This window comes from Oncorhynchus clarkii, chromosome 29 (genome assembly GCF_045791955.1).
Source record: "Oncorhynchus clarkii lewisi isolate Uvic-CL-2024 chromosome 29, UVic_Ocla_1.0, whole genome shotgun sequence".
Lineage (NCBI taxonomy): Eukaryota > Metazoa > Chordata > Actinopteri > Salmoniformes > Salmonidae > Oncorhynchus > Oncorhynchus clarkii.
This window is the reverse complement of record NC_092175.1, coordinates 33,100,487-33,119,821: the sequence shown is the minus strand read 5'-3', so window position 1 is coordinate 33,119,821 and position 19,335 is coordinate 33,100,487. Positions and strand designations below refer to the sequence as shown.

At 41.9% G+C, this 19,335-nt stretch overlaps 1 protein-coding gene across 2 annotated transcripts in view; it reads left to right on the top strand.

Annotated features, from left to right (window-relative positions):
- LOC139388133 (mucin-2) overlaps positions 1-18,822 on the top strand; it is a 77,828-nt gene extending 59,006 nt beyond the window's left edge. For both annotated transcript variants that reach the window (XM_071134715.1, XM_071134714.1), the window contains one exon: positions 16,029-18,822. In XM_071134715.1, the coding sequence (XP_070990816.1) occupies positions 16,029-16,255 (227 nt within the window). In that variant the 3' untranslated portion in view covers positions 16,256-18,822. The remainder of the gene's footprint in view (positions 1-16,028) is intronic.
- The last annotated feature ends 513 nt before the right edge of the window (positions 18,823-19,335 follow it).

Here is a 19,335-nt window from a genome sequence, read left to right as displayed (position 1 = left end):
ATTGGAACAGTCTAAAACTTTGCACATACACTACTTTGCACATCTAAATTGCACCTGGGCTGGAATAATACAATATGGCATTTCTCTTGCATTTCAAAGATGATGGTACAAAAAAATATACAAAAGAACGTTGTTGTTTTTTCTTCTTTTGTATTTTCTTTTACCAGATCTATTGTGTTATATTCTCCTACATTCCTTTCACATTTCCACAAACGGCAAAGTGTTTCCTTTCAAATGGTAGCAAGAATATGCATATCCTTGCTTCATTCAGGGCCTGAGCTACAGGCATTTCAATTTGGGTATGTCATTTTAGACGAAAATTGAAAAAATGGGGCATTCTCTGGCTGGGCCACTCAAGGAAATTCAGAGACTTGTCCCGATGCCACTCCTGCATTGTGTTGGCTGTGTGCTTAGGTTCATTGTCCTGTTCGAAAGTGAACCTTCGCCCCAGTCTGAGGTCCTGAGCGCTCTGGAGCAGGTTTTCATCAAGGATCTCTCTGTACTTTGCTCCAATCATCTTTCTATCGATTCTGGCCAGTCTCACAGTCCCTGCCCCTGAGAATCATCCCCACAGCATGATGCTGCCACCACCATGCTTTACCGTAGTGATGGTGCCAGGATTCCTCCAGACATGACGCTTGGCATTCAGGCCAAAGAGTTCAATCTTGGTTTCATCAGACCAGAGAATCTTGTTTCTCAAGGTCTGAGAGTCCTTTAGGTGCCTTTCGGCAAACTCCAAGCGGGCTGTCGTGTGCCTTTACTGAGGAGTGGCTTTCGTCTGGCCATTGGTGGAGTGCTGCAGACATGGTTGTCCTTCTGGAAGGTTCTCCCATCGCCACAGAGGAACTCTAGAGCTCTATCAGAGTGATCATTGGGTTCTTTGTCACCTCCCTGACCAAGGCCCTTCTCCCCTGAATGCTCAGTTTGGTCAGGTGGCCAGCTCTAGGAAGAGTCTTGGTGGTTCTACACTTCTTACATTTAAGAATGATGGAGGCCACTGTGTTCTTGGGGACCTTCAATGCTTCCCTTCAGTTTACCCTTCCCCAGATCTGTGACTCGACACAATCGTGTCTTCAGAGCGCTACGGACAATTCCTTCGACCTCAGGGCTTGGTTTTTGCTCTGACATTTACTGTCAACTGTGGGACCTTATATAGACAGGTGTGCCTTACCAAGTCATGTCCAATCATTTGAATTTACCACAGGTGGACTCCAATCAAGTTGTAGAAACAACTCAATGATCAATGGAAACAAGATGCACCTGAGCTCAATTTCAAGTCCCATAGCAAAGGGTCTGAATACTTTTAAGTAGTTATGACTTTTAAATACTTATGAATACTTTTAAATACTTGTTAATTCTTTTCAATATATTTGCAAAAATGTCTAATCCTGTTTTCACTTTTCTTAATTTTTACTATTTTCTATATTGTAGATTAATAGTGAAGACATAACCTATGAAATAACACACATGGAATCAAATAGTAACCACAAAAGTGTTAAACAAATAAAAATATATTTTATATTTGAGATTCTTCAAAGTAGCCACCCTTTGCCTTGATCACAGCTGTGCGCATTCTCTCAAACCAGCTTCATGGGGTAGTCACAGTCTTCCACAGAGTTCCCACATATGCTGAGCACTTGTTGGCTGCTTTTCCTTCACTCTGCGGTCCGACTCATCCCAAACCATCTCAATTGGCTTGAAGTCAAGTGATTGTGGAGGCCAGGTCATCTGATGCAGCAATCCATCACTCTCCGTCTTGGTAAAATAGTCCTTACACAGCCTGTGTTGGGTCATTGTCCCGTTGAAAAACAAATGATAGCCCCACTAAGAGCAGACCAGATGTAATGGCGTATCGCTGCAGAATGCTGTGGTAGCCATGCTGGTTAAGTGTGCCTTGATTTCTAAATAAATCACCAGCAAAGCACCATCACACCATCACACCTCCTCCATGCTTCACGGTGGGAACCACACATGCGGAGATCATCCGTTCACCTACTCTGCAATTCACAAAGACACGGCGGTTGGAACCAAAAATCTCAAATTTGGACTCATCACAGCAAAGGACAGATTTCCACTGGTCTAATGTCCATTTCTCGTGTTTTTTGGCCCAAGCAAGTCTCTTTTTATTATTGGTATCCTTTAGTAGTGGTTTCTTTGCAGCAATTCGATTATGAAGGCCTGATTCACGCAGTCTCTTCTGAACAGTTGATGTTGAGATGTGTCTGTTACTTGAACTCTGTGAAGCATTTATTCATTTATCCTCTGTAGCAGAGGTAACTTGGGGACTTCCTTTCCTGTGGCGGTCCTCATGAGAGCCAGTTTCATCATAGTGCTTGATGGTTTTTGCGACTGCACTTGAAGAAACGTTCAAAGTTCTTGAAATTGTCCAGATTGACTGACCTTCATGTCTTAAAGTAATGATGGACTGTCCTTTCTCTTTGCTTATTTGAGCTGTTCTTTCCATAGTATGGACTTGGTCTTTTACCAAATAGGGCTATCTTCTGTATACCATCCCTACCTTGGCACAACACAACTGATTAGCTCAAGCGCATAAGAAGGAAAGAAATTCCACAAATTAACTTTAACAAGGCACACCTGTTAATTGAAATGCATTCCAGGACTACCTTATGAAGCTGGTTGAGAGAATGCCAAGCGTGTGCAAAGCTGTCATCAAGGCAAAGGGTGGCTACTTTGAAGAATCTGACATTTAAAATATGTTGATTTTAACATTTTTGGGGGGTTACTACATAATTCCATGTGTTATTTCATAGTTATGATGTCTTCACCACATTGTGGAATAATAGTGACAATGTCAAAACTATGAAATAACACATATGGAATCATGTAGTAACCAAAAAAGCATATATTCAACTGTTCTCCAATGAGAGCTGGGCAAACAGAGAGAGACAGCTATGGTTTAGTCTCTGTGTACATGCTGTGTTTATTTGGGGTTGTACTTACTATGACTGTGATATGTGGTTGTCCCACCTAGCTATCTTCAGATGAATGCACTAATTGTAAGTCAGTCTTGATAAGAGCGTCTGCTAAATTACTAAAATGTAAAATGCTGTACATGTAGGTGCCCATGTTTTATGTATGGGATTTTACTATATGTGTTTCCACATGTTTTATTTGTATGTGTTGATATGTGTTGATGTGTAAGATATGAGTGTGTTAATGAGTATATTGAGCTAGAGTCATGCCCGTCAATGGTGGGGGGGTTGGGATAGTGAGTATTGTTCATACGCGTGCATGCTAGTGTATCAGTCTCCTGCAGCTGTTGGCTCGTGGAGTGTGGCTTTTTGTGCTCTTCTCCCTCGGCTTTCCTCTCCTCTCTTCACCTTCAGAGGGAAGGACACACATTCCAGTGCTACTTCCCGATTCTGGCCCTGGGCGACTGGCCCTGGGTGACGTTCGGCCGGAGCTGATAAGTTATGGGGCCCCCAGCCTCCACACAGCGCCATGCCGTACACCCCCCCCCCCCCCCCCCCCCTGCGGCCTGGCTCATTGCACAGACGAGCCACTCCGGAATTCTACCCTGTGCCCCACTTCTGCCCTGTCCCTCCCTGCCAGAAAGGAGGAGATATTTAAAGAGATAGGCCTGCTTATATTTTGGTGCTGATGGGTGACAATGCAGCCCCCCTTCTCCTCCTACTCTTTGTATTGGTTGGGGTGGGCTGGGGTGTCTCAGTGGTCACAGTGAGACAGACACAGTCACCGTTGTATTGACCAGTGGCTTGAGAGCAGAAGGAAAGTCATGCAACTGTGATCAGGTGTTGCCAAGGTTTTCTACAAATGGCTGCACAGTTAGTTAACCCGCGGAGCGGACTGCTTTCTTCCGCTCCGTTTGCATTGACAGAGCTGAGAGTTCATCGGCTTGATGTTTGGCTTTGGGTTTCAGGCAGAATATTCGGCCTGGGTTGGGGCAGTTTTTGGTTTGTTAAGACAGGTTAGTCTGGTGTTTAATTTCTACCTCCAGAGAGGTATCAGGTTAACCTTCCTCACATGGATATATACACAGAGGGATGAAAATATAAATGAAAAAATAAAAAATTTCAACACATTGAACACATTGGCACTCTCAAACATGTGCAAGCGCGCGTACACACACACACACACACGCGCATATACTGTACATGTACTCCTTGCATTAAGCTTTCCACTAAGAACCAGTACCAAAACCCCAAGCGCAAAAAAGCCTCTGACCATGAATGTGTGTGCCTGTGTGTGTATGCGAGCGTGTTTGTGTGTGCGTGCGTGTATGTGTGTCCGCCTCAATTGCTGGAGCCTATCCAGGGTTTCCGTGGCGACCACACAACACAGCGAGACAATCAGAAGCAGGCCCACGCAGCGCGGCGAGAGGACATTAACACAGGAACCGCGGGTCAGGGGGCTGAGGGAGAGGGGGAGAGATGGAGAGGAAGGGAGGGCGGCAGAGGAAGGCTGAGGGAGGGTGGAGCGAGAGAGGGCAAGCGAAGGAAAGTAGAAAAAACAACAAACGAAAAGGAAAACCTTTAAAGCTAGTTTAGGCCTCTCTCTTTCATGCCACACCGCTATCAAGTGTTCACTTCAAATCTTCTTTGGCCATAGAACTGACTGGCTGTCCTGGGCTGCATACAGAACTTCTACACGTGTGTCTGACTTTATGAGGTGGGGTTAGTCAGAGACAGGCGCATGCCTGACTGAGTCTGTGTGTGTGTGTGGTTATGCGTGTGTTGGAGAGAATGTGGTGTGAGCGACCATGTGTCTGACCAATCTATATGTGTTGTAAAATGAACGTGTGTGTGTATGCGTGAGTGTGTATGTATGTGTGTGTGTGTATGCGTGAGTGTGTATGTATGTGTGTGTGAGTATGTGTGTGTGTGTGTGTGTGTGTGTGTGTATGTGTGTGTGTATATGTGTGAGTGTGTATATGTGTGAGTGTGTATGTGTGTGTGTATATGTGTGAGTGTGTATGTGTGTACACATCTGTGTTCCCCGGGGACGGCGCTAAAAATACTCTGCTCTTCAAGCCTTGTGGTGTCTGTCTGCTCTCCATCGTTGTCCCTGCAGCCCTCCTCCTCTCCTCTGCTACTCAAGCCTTGTGGTGTCTGTCTGCTCTCCATCATTGTCCCTACAGCCCTCCTCCTCTCCTCTGCTCCTCAAGCCTTGTGGTGTCTGTCTGCTCTCCATTGTTGTCCCTGCAGCCCTCCTCCTCTCCTCTGCTCCTCAAGCCTTGTGGTATCTCTGCTCTCCATCGTTGTCCCTGCAGCCCTCCTCCTCTCCTCTGCTCCTCAGCTCCCATCCCGCCATCCCTCAATTACACCCCCTCACAAACACTGTGGCCTCTCTCTCACAAACGCACACACTACACCCAGCTGCGTCCCTGCTCCACTTCCTCTGAGGATGGCCTCCAGTCTGGCAGACCACAGCCCAGAAAGAACGAGTTGGAGAGAAAGGGAGAACAGGAAAAGAGGGAGGAAGAGGGGTAGAAAGAAGTGGGAACAGGAATAGATGGAGGAAGAGGGGTAGAGAGAACAGGAGAAAGGGAGAGCAGGTAAAGAGGGAGGAAGAAGGGTAGAGAGAACGGGAGAAAGGGAGAACAGGAAAAGAGGGAGGAAGAGGGGTAGAGAGAACCGAAGAAAGGGAGAACAGGAAAAGAGGGAGGAAGAGGGGTAGAGAGCGGGAGAAAGGGAGAGCAGGAAAAGAGGGAGGAAGAGGGCTAGAGAGAATGGAATCAGGGAGAATATCCCATGAATAATAGGTGAGGAGATGGAATCAGGGAGAATATTCTGTGAATAATAGGTGAGGAGATGGAATCAGGGAGAATATCCCATGAATAATAGGTGAGGAGATGGAATCAGGGAGAATATCCCATGAATAATAGGTGAGGAGATGGAATCAGGGAGAATATCCCATGAATAATAGGTGAGGAGATGGAATCAGGGAGAATATTCTGTGAATAATAGGTGAGGAGATGGAATCAGGGAGAATATCCCATGAATAATAGGTGAGGAGATGGAATCAGGGAGAATATCCCATGAATAATAGGTGAGGAGATGGAATCAGGGAGAATATTCTGTGAATAATAGGTGAGGAGATGGAATCAGGGACAATATTCTGTGAATAATAGGTGAGGAGATGGAACCAGGGAGAATATTCTGTGAATAATAGGTGAGGAGATGGAATCAAGGATAATGTTCTGTGAATAATAGGTGAGGAGATGGAATCAGGGAGAATATTCTGTGAAATTAGGTGGAGATGGAATCAGGGAGAATATTCTGTGAAATTAGGTGGGGAGATGGAATCAGGGAGAATATTCTGTGAATAATAGGTGAGGAGATGGAATCAGGGACAATATTCTGTGAATAATAGGTGGAGATGGAATCAGGGAGAATATTCTGTGAATGATAGGTGAGGAGATGGAATCAGGGAGAATATTCTGTGAATAATAGGTGAGGAGATGGAATCAGGGACAATATTCTGCAAATAATAGGTGAGGAGATGGAACCAGGGACAATATTCTGCGAATAATAGGTGAGGAGATGGAATCAGGGACAATATTCTGTGAAAAATAGGTGAGGAGATGGAATCAGGGAGAATATCCCATGAATAATAGGTGAGGAGATGCAATCAGGGAGAATATTCTGTGAATAATAGGTGAGGAGATGGAATCAGGGAGAATATTCTGTGAATAATAGGTGAGGAGATGGAATCAGGGAGAATATTCTGTGAATAATAGGTGAGGAGATGGAATCAGGGAGAATATTCTGTGAATAATAGGTGAGGAGATGTAATCAGGGACAATATTCTGTGAATAATAGGTGAGGAGATGGAATCAGGGAGAATATTCTGTGAATAATAGGTGAGGAGATGGAATCAGGGACAATATTCTGTGAATAATAGGTGAGGAGATGGAATCAGGGACAATGTTCTGTGAATAATAGGTGAGGAGATGGAACCAGGGACAATATTCTGCAAATAATAGGTGAGGAGATGGAATCAGGGAGAATATTCTGTGAAATTAGGTGGAGATGGAATCAGGGACAATATTCTGTGAATAATAGGTGAGGAGATGGAATCAGGGACAATGTTCTGTGAATAATAGGTGAGGAGATGGAACCAGGGACAGTATTCTGTGAATAATAGGTGAGGAGATGGAATCAGGGAGAATATCCCATGAATAATAGGTGAGGAGATGGAATCAGGGACAATATTCTGCAAATAATAGGTGAGGAGATGGAACCAGGGACAATATTCTGCGAATAAGATGGAATCAGGGACAATATTCTGTGAAAAATAGGTGAGGAGATGGAATCAGGGAGAATATCCCATGAATAATAGGTGAGGAGATGTAATCAGGGAGAATATTCTGTGAATAATAGGTGAGGAGATGGAATCAGGGAGAATATTCTGTGAAATTAGGTGGAGATGGAATCAGGGACAATATTCTGTGAATAATAGTTGAGGAGATGGAATCAGGGAGAATATTCTGTGAAATTAGGTGGAGATGGAATCAGGGAGAATATTCTGTGAATAATAGGTGAGGAGATGGAATCAGGGAGAATATTCTGTGAATAATCGGTGGAGATGGAATCAGGGAGAATATTCTACGAATGACAGGTGAGGAGATGGAATCAGGGAGAATATTCTGTGAATAATAGGTGAGGAGATGGAATCAGGGACAATGTTCTGTGAATAATAGGTGAGGAGATGGAATCAGGGACAATATTCTGCAAATAATAGGTGAGGAGATGGAATCAGGAAGAATATTCTGTGAATAATAGGTGAGGAGATGGAATCAGGGACAATATTCTGTGAAAAATAGGTGAGGAGATGGAATCAGGAAGAATATTCTGTGAAAAATAGGTGAGGAGATGGAATCAGGGACAATATTCTGTGAATAATAGGTGAGGAGATGTAATCAGGGAGAATATTCTGTGAATAATAGGTGAGGAGATGTAATCAGGGAGAATATTCTGTGAATAATAGGTGAGGAGATGGAATCAGGGACAATATTCTGTGAATAATAGGTGAGGAGATGGAATCAGGAAGAATATTCTGTGAAAAATAGGTGAGGAGATGGAATCAGGGACAATATTCTGTGAATAATAGGTGAGGAGATGTAATCAGGGAGAATATTCTGTGAATAATAGGTGAGGAGATGGAATCAGGGAGAATATCCTGTGAAATTAGGTGGAGATGGAATCAGGGACAATATTCTGTGAAAAATAGGTGAGGAGATGGAATCAGGGAGAATATCCCATGAATAATAGGTGAGGAGATGTAATCAGGGAGAATATTCTGTGAATAATAGGTGAGGAGATGGAATCAGGGAGAATATTCTGTGAATAATAGGTGAGGAGATGGAATCAGGGAGAATATTCTGTGAATAATAGGTGAGGAGATGGAATCAGGGAGAATATTCTGTGAATAATAGGTGAGGAGATGTAATCAGGGACAATATTCTGTGAATAATAGGTGAGGAGATGGAATCAGGGAGAATATTCTGTGAATAATAGGTGAGGAGATGGAATCAGGGACAATATTCTGTGAATAATAGGTGAGGAGATGGAATCAGGGACAATGTTCTGTGAATAATAGGTGAGGAGATGGAACCAGGGACAATATTCTGCAAATAATAGGTGAGGAGATGGAATCAGGGAGAATATTCTGTGAATAATAGGTGAGGAGATGGAATCAGGGACAATATTCTGTGAATAATAGGTGAGGAGATGGAATTAGGGACAATGTTCTGTGAATAATAGGTGAGGAGATGGAACCAGGGACAATATTCTGTGAATAATAGGTGAGGAGATGGAATCAGGGAGAATATCCCATGAATAATAGGTGAGGAGATGGAATCAGGGACAATATTCTGCAAATAATAGGTGAGGAGATGGAACCAGGGACAATATTCTGCGAATAAGATGGAATCAGGGACAATATTCTGTGAAAAATAGGTGAGGAGATGGAATCAGGGAGAATATCCCATGAATAATAGGTGAGGAGATGTAATCAGGGAGAATATTATGTGAATAATAGGTGAGGAGATGGAATCAGGGAGAATATTCTGTGAAATTAGGTGGAGATGGAATCAGGGACAATATTCTGTGAATAATAGTTGAGGAGATGGAATCAGGGAGAATATTCTGTGAAATTAGGTGGAGATGGAATCAGGGAGAATATTCTGTGAATAATAGGTGAGGAGATGGAATCAGGGAGAATATTCTGTGAATAATAGGTGGAGATGGAATCAGGGAGAATATTCTATGAATGACAGGTGAGGAGATGGAATCAGGGAGAATATTCTGTGAATAATAGGTGAGGAGATGGAATCAGGGACAATGTTCTGTGAATAATAGGTGAGGAGATGGAATCAGGGACAATATTCTGCAAATAATAGGTGAGGAGATGGAATCAGGAAGAATATTCTGTGAATAATAGGTGAGGAGATGGAATCAGGGACAATATTCTGTGAATAATAGGTGAGGAGATGGAATCAGGAAGAATATTCTGTGAAAAATAGGTGAGGAGATGGAATCAGGGACAATATTCTGTGAATAATAGGTGAGGAGATGGAATCAGGAAGAATATTCTGTGAAAAATAGGTGAGGAGATGGAATCAGGGACAATATTCTGTGAATAATAGGTGAGGAGATGTAATCAGGGAGAATATTCTGTGAATAATAGGTGAGGAGATGTAATCAGGGAGAATATTCTGTGAATAATAGGTGAGGAGATGGAATCAGGGACAATATTCTGTGAATAATAGGTGAGGAGATGGAATCAGGAAGAATATTCTGTGAAAAATAGGTGAGGAGATGGAATCAGGGACAATATTCTGTGAATAATAGGTGAGGAGATGTAATCAGGGAGAATATTCTGTGAATAATAGGTGAGGAGATGGAATCAGGGAGAATATTCTGTGAAATTAGGTGGAGATGGAATCAGGGACAATATTCTGTGAATAATAGGTGAGGAGATGGAATCAGGGACAATATTCTGCAAATAATAGGTGAGGAGATGGAACCAGGGACAATATTCTGCGAATAAGATGGAATCAGGGACAATATTCTGTGAAAAATAGGTGAGGAGATGGAATCAGGGAGAATATCCCATGAATAATAGGTGAGGAGATGTAATCAGGGAGAATATTCTGTGAATAATAGGTGAGGAGATGGAATCAGGGAGAATATTCTGTGAAATTAGGTGGAGATGGAATCAGGGACAATATTCTGTGAATAATAGTTGAGGAGATGGAATCAGGGAGAATATTCTGTGAAATTAGGTGGAGATGGAATCAGGGAGAATATTCTGTGAATAATAGGTGAGGAGATGGAATCAGGGAGAATATTCTGTGAATAATAGGTGGAGATGGAATCAGGGAGAATATTCTATGAATGACAGGTGAGGAGATGGAATCAGGGAGAATATTCTGTGAATAATAGGTGAGGAGATGGAATCAGGGACAATGTTCTGTGAATAATAGGTGAGGAGATGGAATCAGGGACAATATTCTGCAAATAATAGGTGAGGAGATGGAATCAGGAAGAATATTCTGTGAATAATAGGTGAGGAGATGGAATCAGGGACAATATTCTGTGAATAATAGGTGAGGAGATGGAATCAGGAAGAATATTCTGTGAAAAATAGGTGAGGAGATGGAATCAGGGACAATATTCTGTGAATAATAGGTGAGGAGATGTAATCAGGGAGAATATTCTGTGAATAATAGGTGAGGAGATGTAATCAGGGAGAATATTCTGTGAATAATAGGTGAGGAGATGGAATCAGGGACAATATTCTGTGAATAATAGGTGAGGAGATGGAATCAGGAAGAATATTCTGTGAAAAATAGGTGAGGAGATGGAATCAGGGACAATATTCTGTGAATAATAGGTGAGGAGATGTAATCAGGGAGAATATTCTGTGAATAATAGGTGAGGAGATGGAATCAGGGAGAATATTCTGTGAAATTAGGTGGAGATGGAATCAGGGACAATATTCTGTGAATAATAGGTGAGGAGATGGAATCAGGGACAATGTTCTGTCAATAATAGGTGAGGAGATGGAATCAGGGAGAATATTCTGCAAATAATAGGTGAGGAGATGGAACCAGGGAGAATATTCTGCGAATAATAGGTGAGGAGATGGAATCAGGGACAATATTCTGTGAATAATAGGTGAGGAGATGGAATCAGGAAGAATATTCTGTGAAAAATAGGTGAGGAGATGGAATCAGGGACAATATTCTGTGAATAATAGGTGAGGAGATGTAATCGGGGAGAATATTCTGTGAATAATAGGTGAGGAGTTGGAATCAGGGAGAATATTTTGTGAATAATAGGTGAGGAGATGGAATCAGGGAGAATATTCTGTGAAATTAGGTGGAGATGGAATCGGGGAGAATATTCTGTGAAAAATAGGTGAGGAGATGGAATCAGGGAGAATATTCTGTGAAAAATAGGTGAGGAGATGGAATCAGGGACAATGTTATGTGAATAATAGGCGAGGAGATGGAATCAGGGAGAATATCCCATGAATAATAGGTGAGGAGATGGAATCAGGGAGAATATCCCATGAATAATAGGTGAGGAGATGGAATCAGGGAGAATATTCTGTGAATAATAGGTGAGGAGATGGAATCAGGGAGAATATTCTGTGAATAATAGGCGAGGAGATGGAATCAGGGGGAATATCCCATGAATAATAGGTGAGGAGATGGAATCAGGGAGAATATTCTGTGAATAATAGGTGGAGATGGAATCAGGGAGAATATTCTGTGAATAATAGGTGAGGAGATGGAATCAGGGATAATGTTCTGTGAATAATAAATAGGTGAGGAGATGGAATCAGGGAGAATATTCTGTGAAATTAGGTGGAGATGGAATCAGGGAGAATATTCTGTGAATAATAGGTGAGGAGATGGAATCAGGGACAATATTCTGTGAATAATAGGTGGAGATGGAATCAGGGAGAATATTCTATGAATGACAGGTGAGGAGATGGAATCAGGGAGAATATTCTGTGAAAAATAGGCGAGGAGATGGAATCAGGGACAATATTCTGTGAAATTAGGTGGAGATGGAATCCGGGAGAATATTCTGTGAATAATAGGTGAGGAGATGGAATCAGGAAGAATTTGCCATGAATAATCAGACTTCTATCATTAGCATTCACCAGTTACAGGGAGGCTTTGCAACTGACCAAGACATAGTAACTAACACACCAAGACATAGTAACCAATACATAGTAACTAACACACCAAGACGTAGTAACCAATACATAGTAACTAACACACCAATACATAGTAACTAACACACCAATACATAGTAACTAACACACCAAGACATAGTAACCAATACATAGTAACTAACACACCAAGACATAGTAACCAATACATAGTAACTAACACACCAATACATAGTAACTAACACACCAATACATAGTAACTAACACACCAAGACGTAGTAACTAACACACCAAGACGTAGTAAATAACACACCAAGACGTAGTAAATAACACACCAAGACGTAGTAACCAACACACCAAGACATAGTAAATAACACCAATACATAGTAACTAACACACCAAGACATAGTAACCAATACATAGTAACTAACACACCAAGACATAGTAACCAATACATAATAACTAACACACCAAGACATAGTAACCAATACATAGTAACTAACACACCAAGACATAGTAACCAACACACCAAGACGTAGTAAATAACACACCAAGACGTAGTAACTAACACACCAAGACGTAGTAACCAAGACATAGTAACTAACAAACCAAGACATAGTAACCAACACACCAAGACGTAGTAACCAACACACCAAGACATAGTAAATAACACCAATACATAGTAACTAACACACCAAGACATAGTAACCAATACATAGTAACTAACACACCAAGACATAGTAACCAATACATAGTAACTAACACACCAAGACATAGTAACCAACACACCAAGACGTAGTAAATAACACACCAAGACGTAGTAACCAACACCAATACATAGTAACCAACACACCAAGACGTAGTAACCAACACACCAAGACATAGTAACCAAGACATAGTAACTAACAAACCAAGACATAGTAACTAACACACCAAGACATAGTAACCAACACACCAAGACATAGTAACCAAGACATAGTAACTAACACACCAAGACGTAGTAAATAACACACCAAGACGTAGTAAATAACACACCAAGACGTAGTAACCAACACACCAAGACGTAGTAACCAACACACCAATACATAGTAACCAACACACCAAGACATAGTAACCAACACACCAAGACGTAGTAACCAACACACCAAGACGTAGTAACCAACACACCAAGACGTAGTAACCAACACACCAAGACGTAGTAACCAACACACCAAGACGTAGTAACCAACACACCAATACATAGTAACCAACACACCAAGACGTAGTAACCAACACACCAATACATAGTAACCAACACACCAATACATAGTAACCAACACACCAAGACATAGTAACCAACACACCAAGACATAGTAACCAACACACCAAGACGTAGTAACCAACACACAAATACATATTAACCAACACACCAAGATGTAGTAACCAACACACCAAGACGTAGTAACTAACACACCAAAACGTAGTAAATAACACACCAAGACGTAGTAACCACCACACCAATACATAGTAACCAACACACCAAGATGTAGTAACCAACACACCAAGACGTAGTAACAAACACACCAAGACGTAGTAACCAACACACCAAGACATAGTAACCAACACACCAAGACGTAGTAACAAACACACCAAGACGTAGTAACCAACACACCAAGACGTAGTAACCAACACACCAAGACGTAGTAACCAACACACCAAGACGTAGTAACCAACACACCAAGACGTAGCAACAAACACACCAAGACGTAGTAACCAACACACCAAGACGTAGTAACCAACACACCAAGACGTAGTAACCAACACACCAAGATATAGTAACCAACACACCAAGACATAGTAAATAACAAACCAAGATATAGTAACCAACACACCAAGATGTAGTAACCAACACACCAAGACGTAGTAACTAACACACCAAGATATAGTAACCAACACACCAAGATATAGTAACCAACACACCAATACATATAAACCAAGACATAGTAACCAATACACCAAGACGTAGTAACCAACACACCAATACATATAAACCAAGACATAGTAACCAACACACCAAGATATAGTAACCAACACACCAATACATATAAACCAAGACATAGTAACCAACACACCAAGACGTATTAACCTACACACCAAGATGTAGTAACCAACACCCCAAAATGTAGTAACCAACACACCAAGAAGTAGTAACCCACACACCCCAAGATATAGTAACACACTAAGACACCAAGACGTAGTAACCAAGACAACATAGTAACCAACACACCAAGATATAGTAACCAACACACTAAGACATAGTAACCAAGACATAGTAACCAACACACCAAGACGTAGTAACCAACACACCAAGACATAGTAACCAAGACATAGTAACCAACACACCAAGACATAGTAACAAGACATAGTAACCAAGACATAGTAACCAACACACCAAGACATAGTAACCAACACACCAAGACATAGTAACCAAGACATAGTAACCAACACACCAAGACATAGTAACCAACACACCAAGACATAGTAACCAACACACCGAGACATAGTAACCAACACACCAAGACATAGTAACCACCACACCAAGACATAGTAACAAGACATAGTAACCCAAGACATAGTAACCAACACACCAAGACATAGCAACCAAGACATAGTAACCAACACACCAAGACATAGCAACCAAGACTTAGTAACCAACACACCAAGACATAGTAACCAACTCACCAAGACATAATAATCAACACACCAAGACATAGCAACCAAGACGTAGTAACTAACACACCAAGACGTAGTAACCAAGACATAGCAACCAAGACGTAGTAACCAACACACCAAGACATAGTAACCAACACACCAAGACATAGTAACCAACACACCAAGATGTAGTAACCAACACACCAAGACATAGTAACAAGACATAGTAACCCAAGACATAGTAACCAACACACCAAGACATAGCAACCAAGACATAGTAACCAACACACCAAGACATAGCAACCAAGACTTAGTAACCAACACACCAAGACATAGTAACCAACTCACCAAGACATAATAATCAACACACCAAGACATAGCAACCAAGACGTAGTAACTAACACACCAAGACGTAGTAACCAAGACATAGCAACCAAGACGTAGTAACCAACACACCAAGACATAGTAACCAACACACCAAGACATAGTAACCAACACACCAAGATGTAGTAACCAACACACCAAGACGTAGTAACCAAGACATAGTAACCAACACACCAAGACGTAGTAACCAAGACTTAGTAACCAACACACCAAGACGCAGTAACAAACACACCAAGACGTAGTAACCAACACACCAAGACATAGTAACCAACACACCAAGACGTAGTAACCAACACACCAAGATATAGTAACCAACACACCAAGACGTAGTAACCAACACACCAAGACGTAGTAACCAACACACCAAGACATAGTAACCAACACACCAAGACATAGTAACCAACACACCAAGACATAGTAACCAACACACCAAGACGTAGTAACCAACACACCAAGACGTAGTAACCAACACACCAAGACGTAGTAACCATAGTCCACTTCAGCTCTATTAGATGATGCAAGACACCTCTAACCGTTCATCTGTTTCTCTCTCTTTTTCTGTTTTTCTCTTTCCCTCTCTGTCTCCCCCCTGTCTCCCCGCCTGTCTGTCTCTCTCCCCCCCTGTCTGTCTGTCTCCCCCCCCCTGTCTTTCTGTCTCCCCCCCTGTCTGTCTGTCTGTCTGTCTGTCTGTGTCTTTCTCTCTGTCTCTTTCTTTCTGTCAATCTCTCTTTCTTTATTTTTTCTTCCTCTCTCTTTCTGTCTCTGTCTACCTCTCCCAGATATCCGTGTGATGGCAGCCTCTCGTAGGACCATGTCTGAGGATGTGGTGTCTGATGGGGTCGGGGACACCTGTACAGGGCGTGGCCGGGTGGCTCAGCTCATGAAGACCTTCAGTGTGACATGCCCCACCCCCTCCACACAGACCCCTCTCCCCCACGGCAACAAGCCCTCCATCCCCACCAAACCCAGCCACCTGCGTCTCGTTGCCAGCCCCTCACTCAGGTAATCCACAGGACAGGACCAGACAACCAGGCCCACCCCCTGTCCCCCATTCCATCCCCACCCAGGCCCCACTGGACATTGCTGGACATCCAGCCTGGGGCCTCAGCCACTGGGGACAGGCATGCAGGCCACATGAGTCTCTCAGGAACACAACCAAACGTTTGACTCGATTGCTATTACTCCAAAGCAATGCAATGGTATAGAGATTTTAAAATGTTTACTTTTCTTTACTTTTTAAAAATGTTTACCATGTTTTATTTTAAATTGTACAGTACTGTAAATTCTCTCTGTGGGAAAGGCGAACCAATAGCGTTGATCGTAAACAGCATCTTCCTTTGTATCCTGCTTTTGCCTTTTTATATTCACAAAGGTATTGGGTGGTTCCACTAATTAGATGCCTTTTGAGTAGTGTAACTACATTTTAGAATTATATTTCACCTCATTTTAACATTCGGTCAATTTTCAACTTAATAAAAAACATGTTTTCCCATCTCAAGAGGTAAAAGAAAATGACTATAGTAAGGCCTATTAAGTGCTGAATAAAGTAACAGGGTTGACGACTTCATCTTAAATCAGCCATAACTCCCCTTGTGACAGAGGGAATGGAAGCTTTTTGTGTGCAACAGGGACGGGCAATTGAATGCAAGCTTCACAATTTAATATTTTTGTTACCGTCCAATGCAGCTGTTTTTAATCTCAATATCAAATCATTTCTGGGTAACAGTGAAGTACCTTAATGTGATAGATGTCAATTGAAATGGTCAACAAGGAAACAAAAATAGCTTCTTAGCAAAGAACAATTTCTCAAGCAAGAATTTTGCTAGGACTGTCTGGGAGTGGTCTGAGTTGGCTGGGGAGAATGTAAACCTAGCTGCAGAGAGGTTTGGAACTCTCTTTCTTATTGGTCTATTAACAAATTTACCGGTGATGTCACCAGGCAGGCCAGAACGCCATTCCACCAAAACAGGCAGACATTTCAGGTGTTTGTTTTTTTTCTTCAAACATTTCTTACACTAAAATGGCATTATCATCTTTTTCACGGTTTCACAGTATTATTCCATCCTCAAAGTGTGGAAATATAAATAACATCACGTTTTGGACTGCACCAGGCCTCTAAAATATTTAGAGCCTGTCTGTCTATAGGTAACAGGGTTGGTGCTCGACCTGCTCAGTTCTCCATCACAAAACACCAGAAAATGGCCAATGACTATTAGATTTTCAATGTTTCTTAAAAAAATTTTTTTTTTTAAATGAATAGTTTTAGCATATTAAATCAGTTCATGTAACAGACTTGACCTTAAAATGGACAGGTTTTCTTGACCTTTTAAAATGAATAACTAATCACATGAAATAAATAATAATCTTTAGAAATGACTTTATCAAAGCAACAAAATAACTAGGGCTTTACAATGAAGCTGAACATGTGGATACATCTTGGTTAAGTGGGTTAAAGTCTAGAAGTTACAATCAAAGCAAGCAATGCAGATGTAGAAGCACAGTGGCTAGAGGGTGCATAGACAGACATGTCAAAATGCAGAATGCAGAGAGCAATTTAGCAAGTCTTTATTCATATTGGATTTATTGACTTTTCCATGTGGTCTATATTAAAAGGCACTTCATTTAATATTACCGGCTTTTAAAGTGAATTATTTGTGCACAATTCCTTAAAATATCCCTTATTTCATGGAACAACCCTATCATTGACCATATCATACCATGTATTCACCTGTTGATATTGTTTCTGAAATATTATCATGTACAAATCCTACTTCATTGATACACTTATCATACAATACATTCACAAAGCCTGTACAATGCTATCAAGGTCATAACCTGTACTTGTGATCCCCAAAAGGTATGACAAATGTAAACTTGAATGACATAGTACATGCAGTAATATTTGTTTCTTCATTATGAGGTGTTGGCTACTATATATAGAGAGAAACTGTGCTAATGTTGACAGGGCCAAATAGTTCATACATAGCTGTCATGACCAAGGAGATGGGTGGATTACAGTATGGACAGACCGGTAGAACAGGATCAGTGAGGTGGTTCCTCCTTGATCCCTGGGAACAGCCCTCTCCGCTCGTTTACTGCCACTTCTCCCATGACTTTAACCTGGCCAAAGCAGCACGGTGTGCGACTTACCTACCTGAGATGGAACAATGACTGTGTCAAATGCCTCCTCTCTGTGTCCCAGTGGACCAAACACTGGCAAGCCACACGGGCCATGCCAAATAATACTCCTCAGTTCTGGCAAGACACACGGGCCATGCCAAATAATACTCCTCAGTTCTGGCAAGCCACACGGTCCATGCCAAATAATACTCCTCAGTTCTGGCAAGCCACATGGTCCATGCCAAATAATAATCCTCAGATCGTTGTTATTATTCTCCCAGTTTTCTGATTGGTTGCACTCTTTTGTTGTTTTTTACTGTGTTTATGGGGATGATCTATGTTGTCTTGTGTGATGAGTGTTGTCCTACATGGTGTGTGCTGCACTTTGTGTGTGATCTCAGGCCTGTGTGGCACAATCACAGCAGAACAATAAAATCATTTGACTCATCCAGGTGCTGGTGATGTATGTTTTCTCAGAAAAATGTGTGTGTGTGTGTGTGTGTACTACAGAATTCTCTCTCTTCATCCACTTTATAACCACCATTTTTTGGTGGCACAGAAATATCCACCCAGTAAACTTTTGTTCCTTTTAGATTCCAAAAGTGAAATTCAGAGCCAGAGTAGAGGAGAAACTCCCTATAGGCTTTCCCTCACAGCTGCCTATTTTGGTAGTTAATATAAAACATCACTTGCCTCATTTAACCTCTCTTGGCTGCCCCCTGCTTGCCAGTCAAAGCAAAGCATTATACCTCTGAGGAGACGCAGTGCCCGCCAGAGAGGAAAAGAGTAGCTTTAGGACAGAGAGGAGGCTAGTAGCTTTAGGACAGAGAGGAGGAGAGTAGCTTTAGGACAGAGAGGAGGAGAGGGACACGGGCAGAGAGGAGAATATGGACATGTACATAGAGGAGAGGGACACGGACAGAGAGGAGGAGAGGGACACGGACAGAGAGGAGGAGAGGGACACGG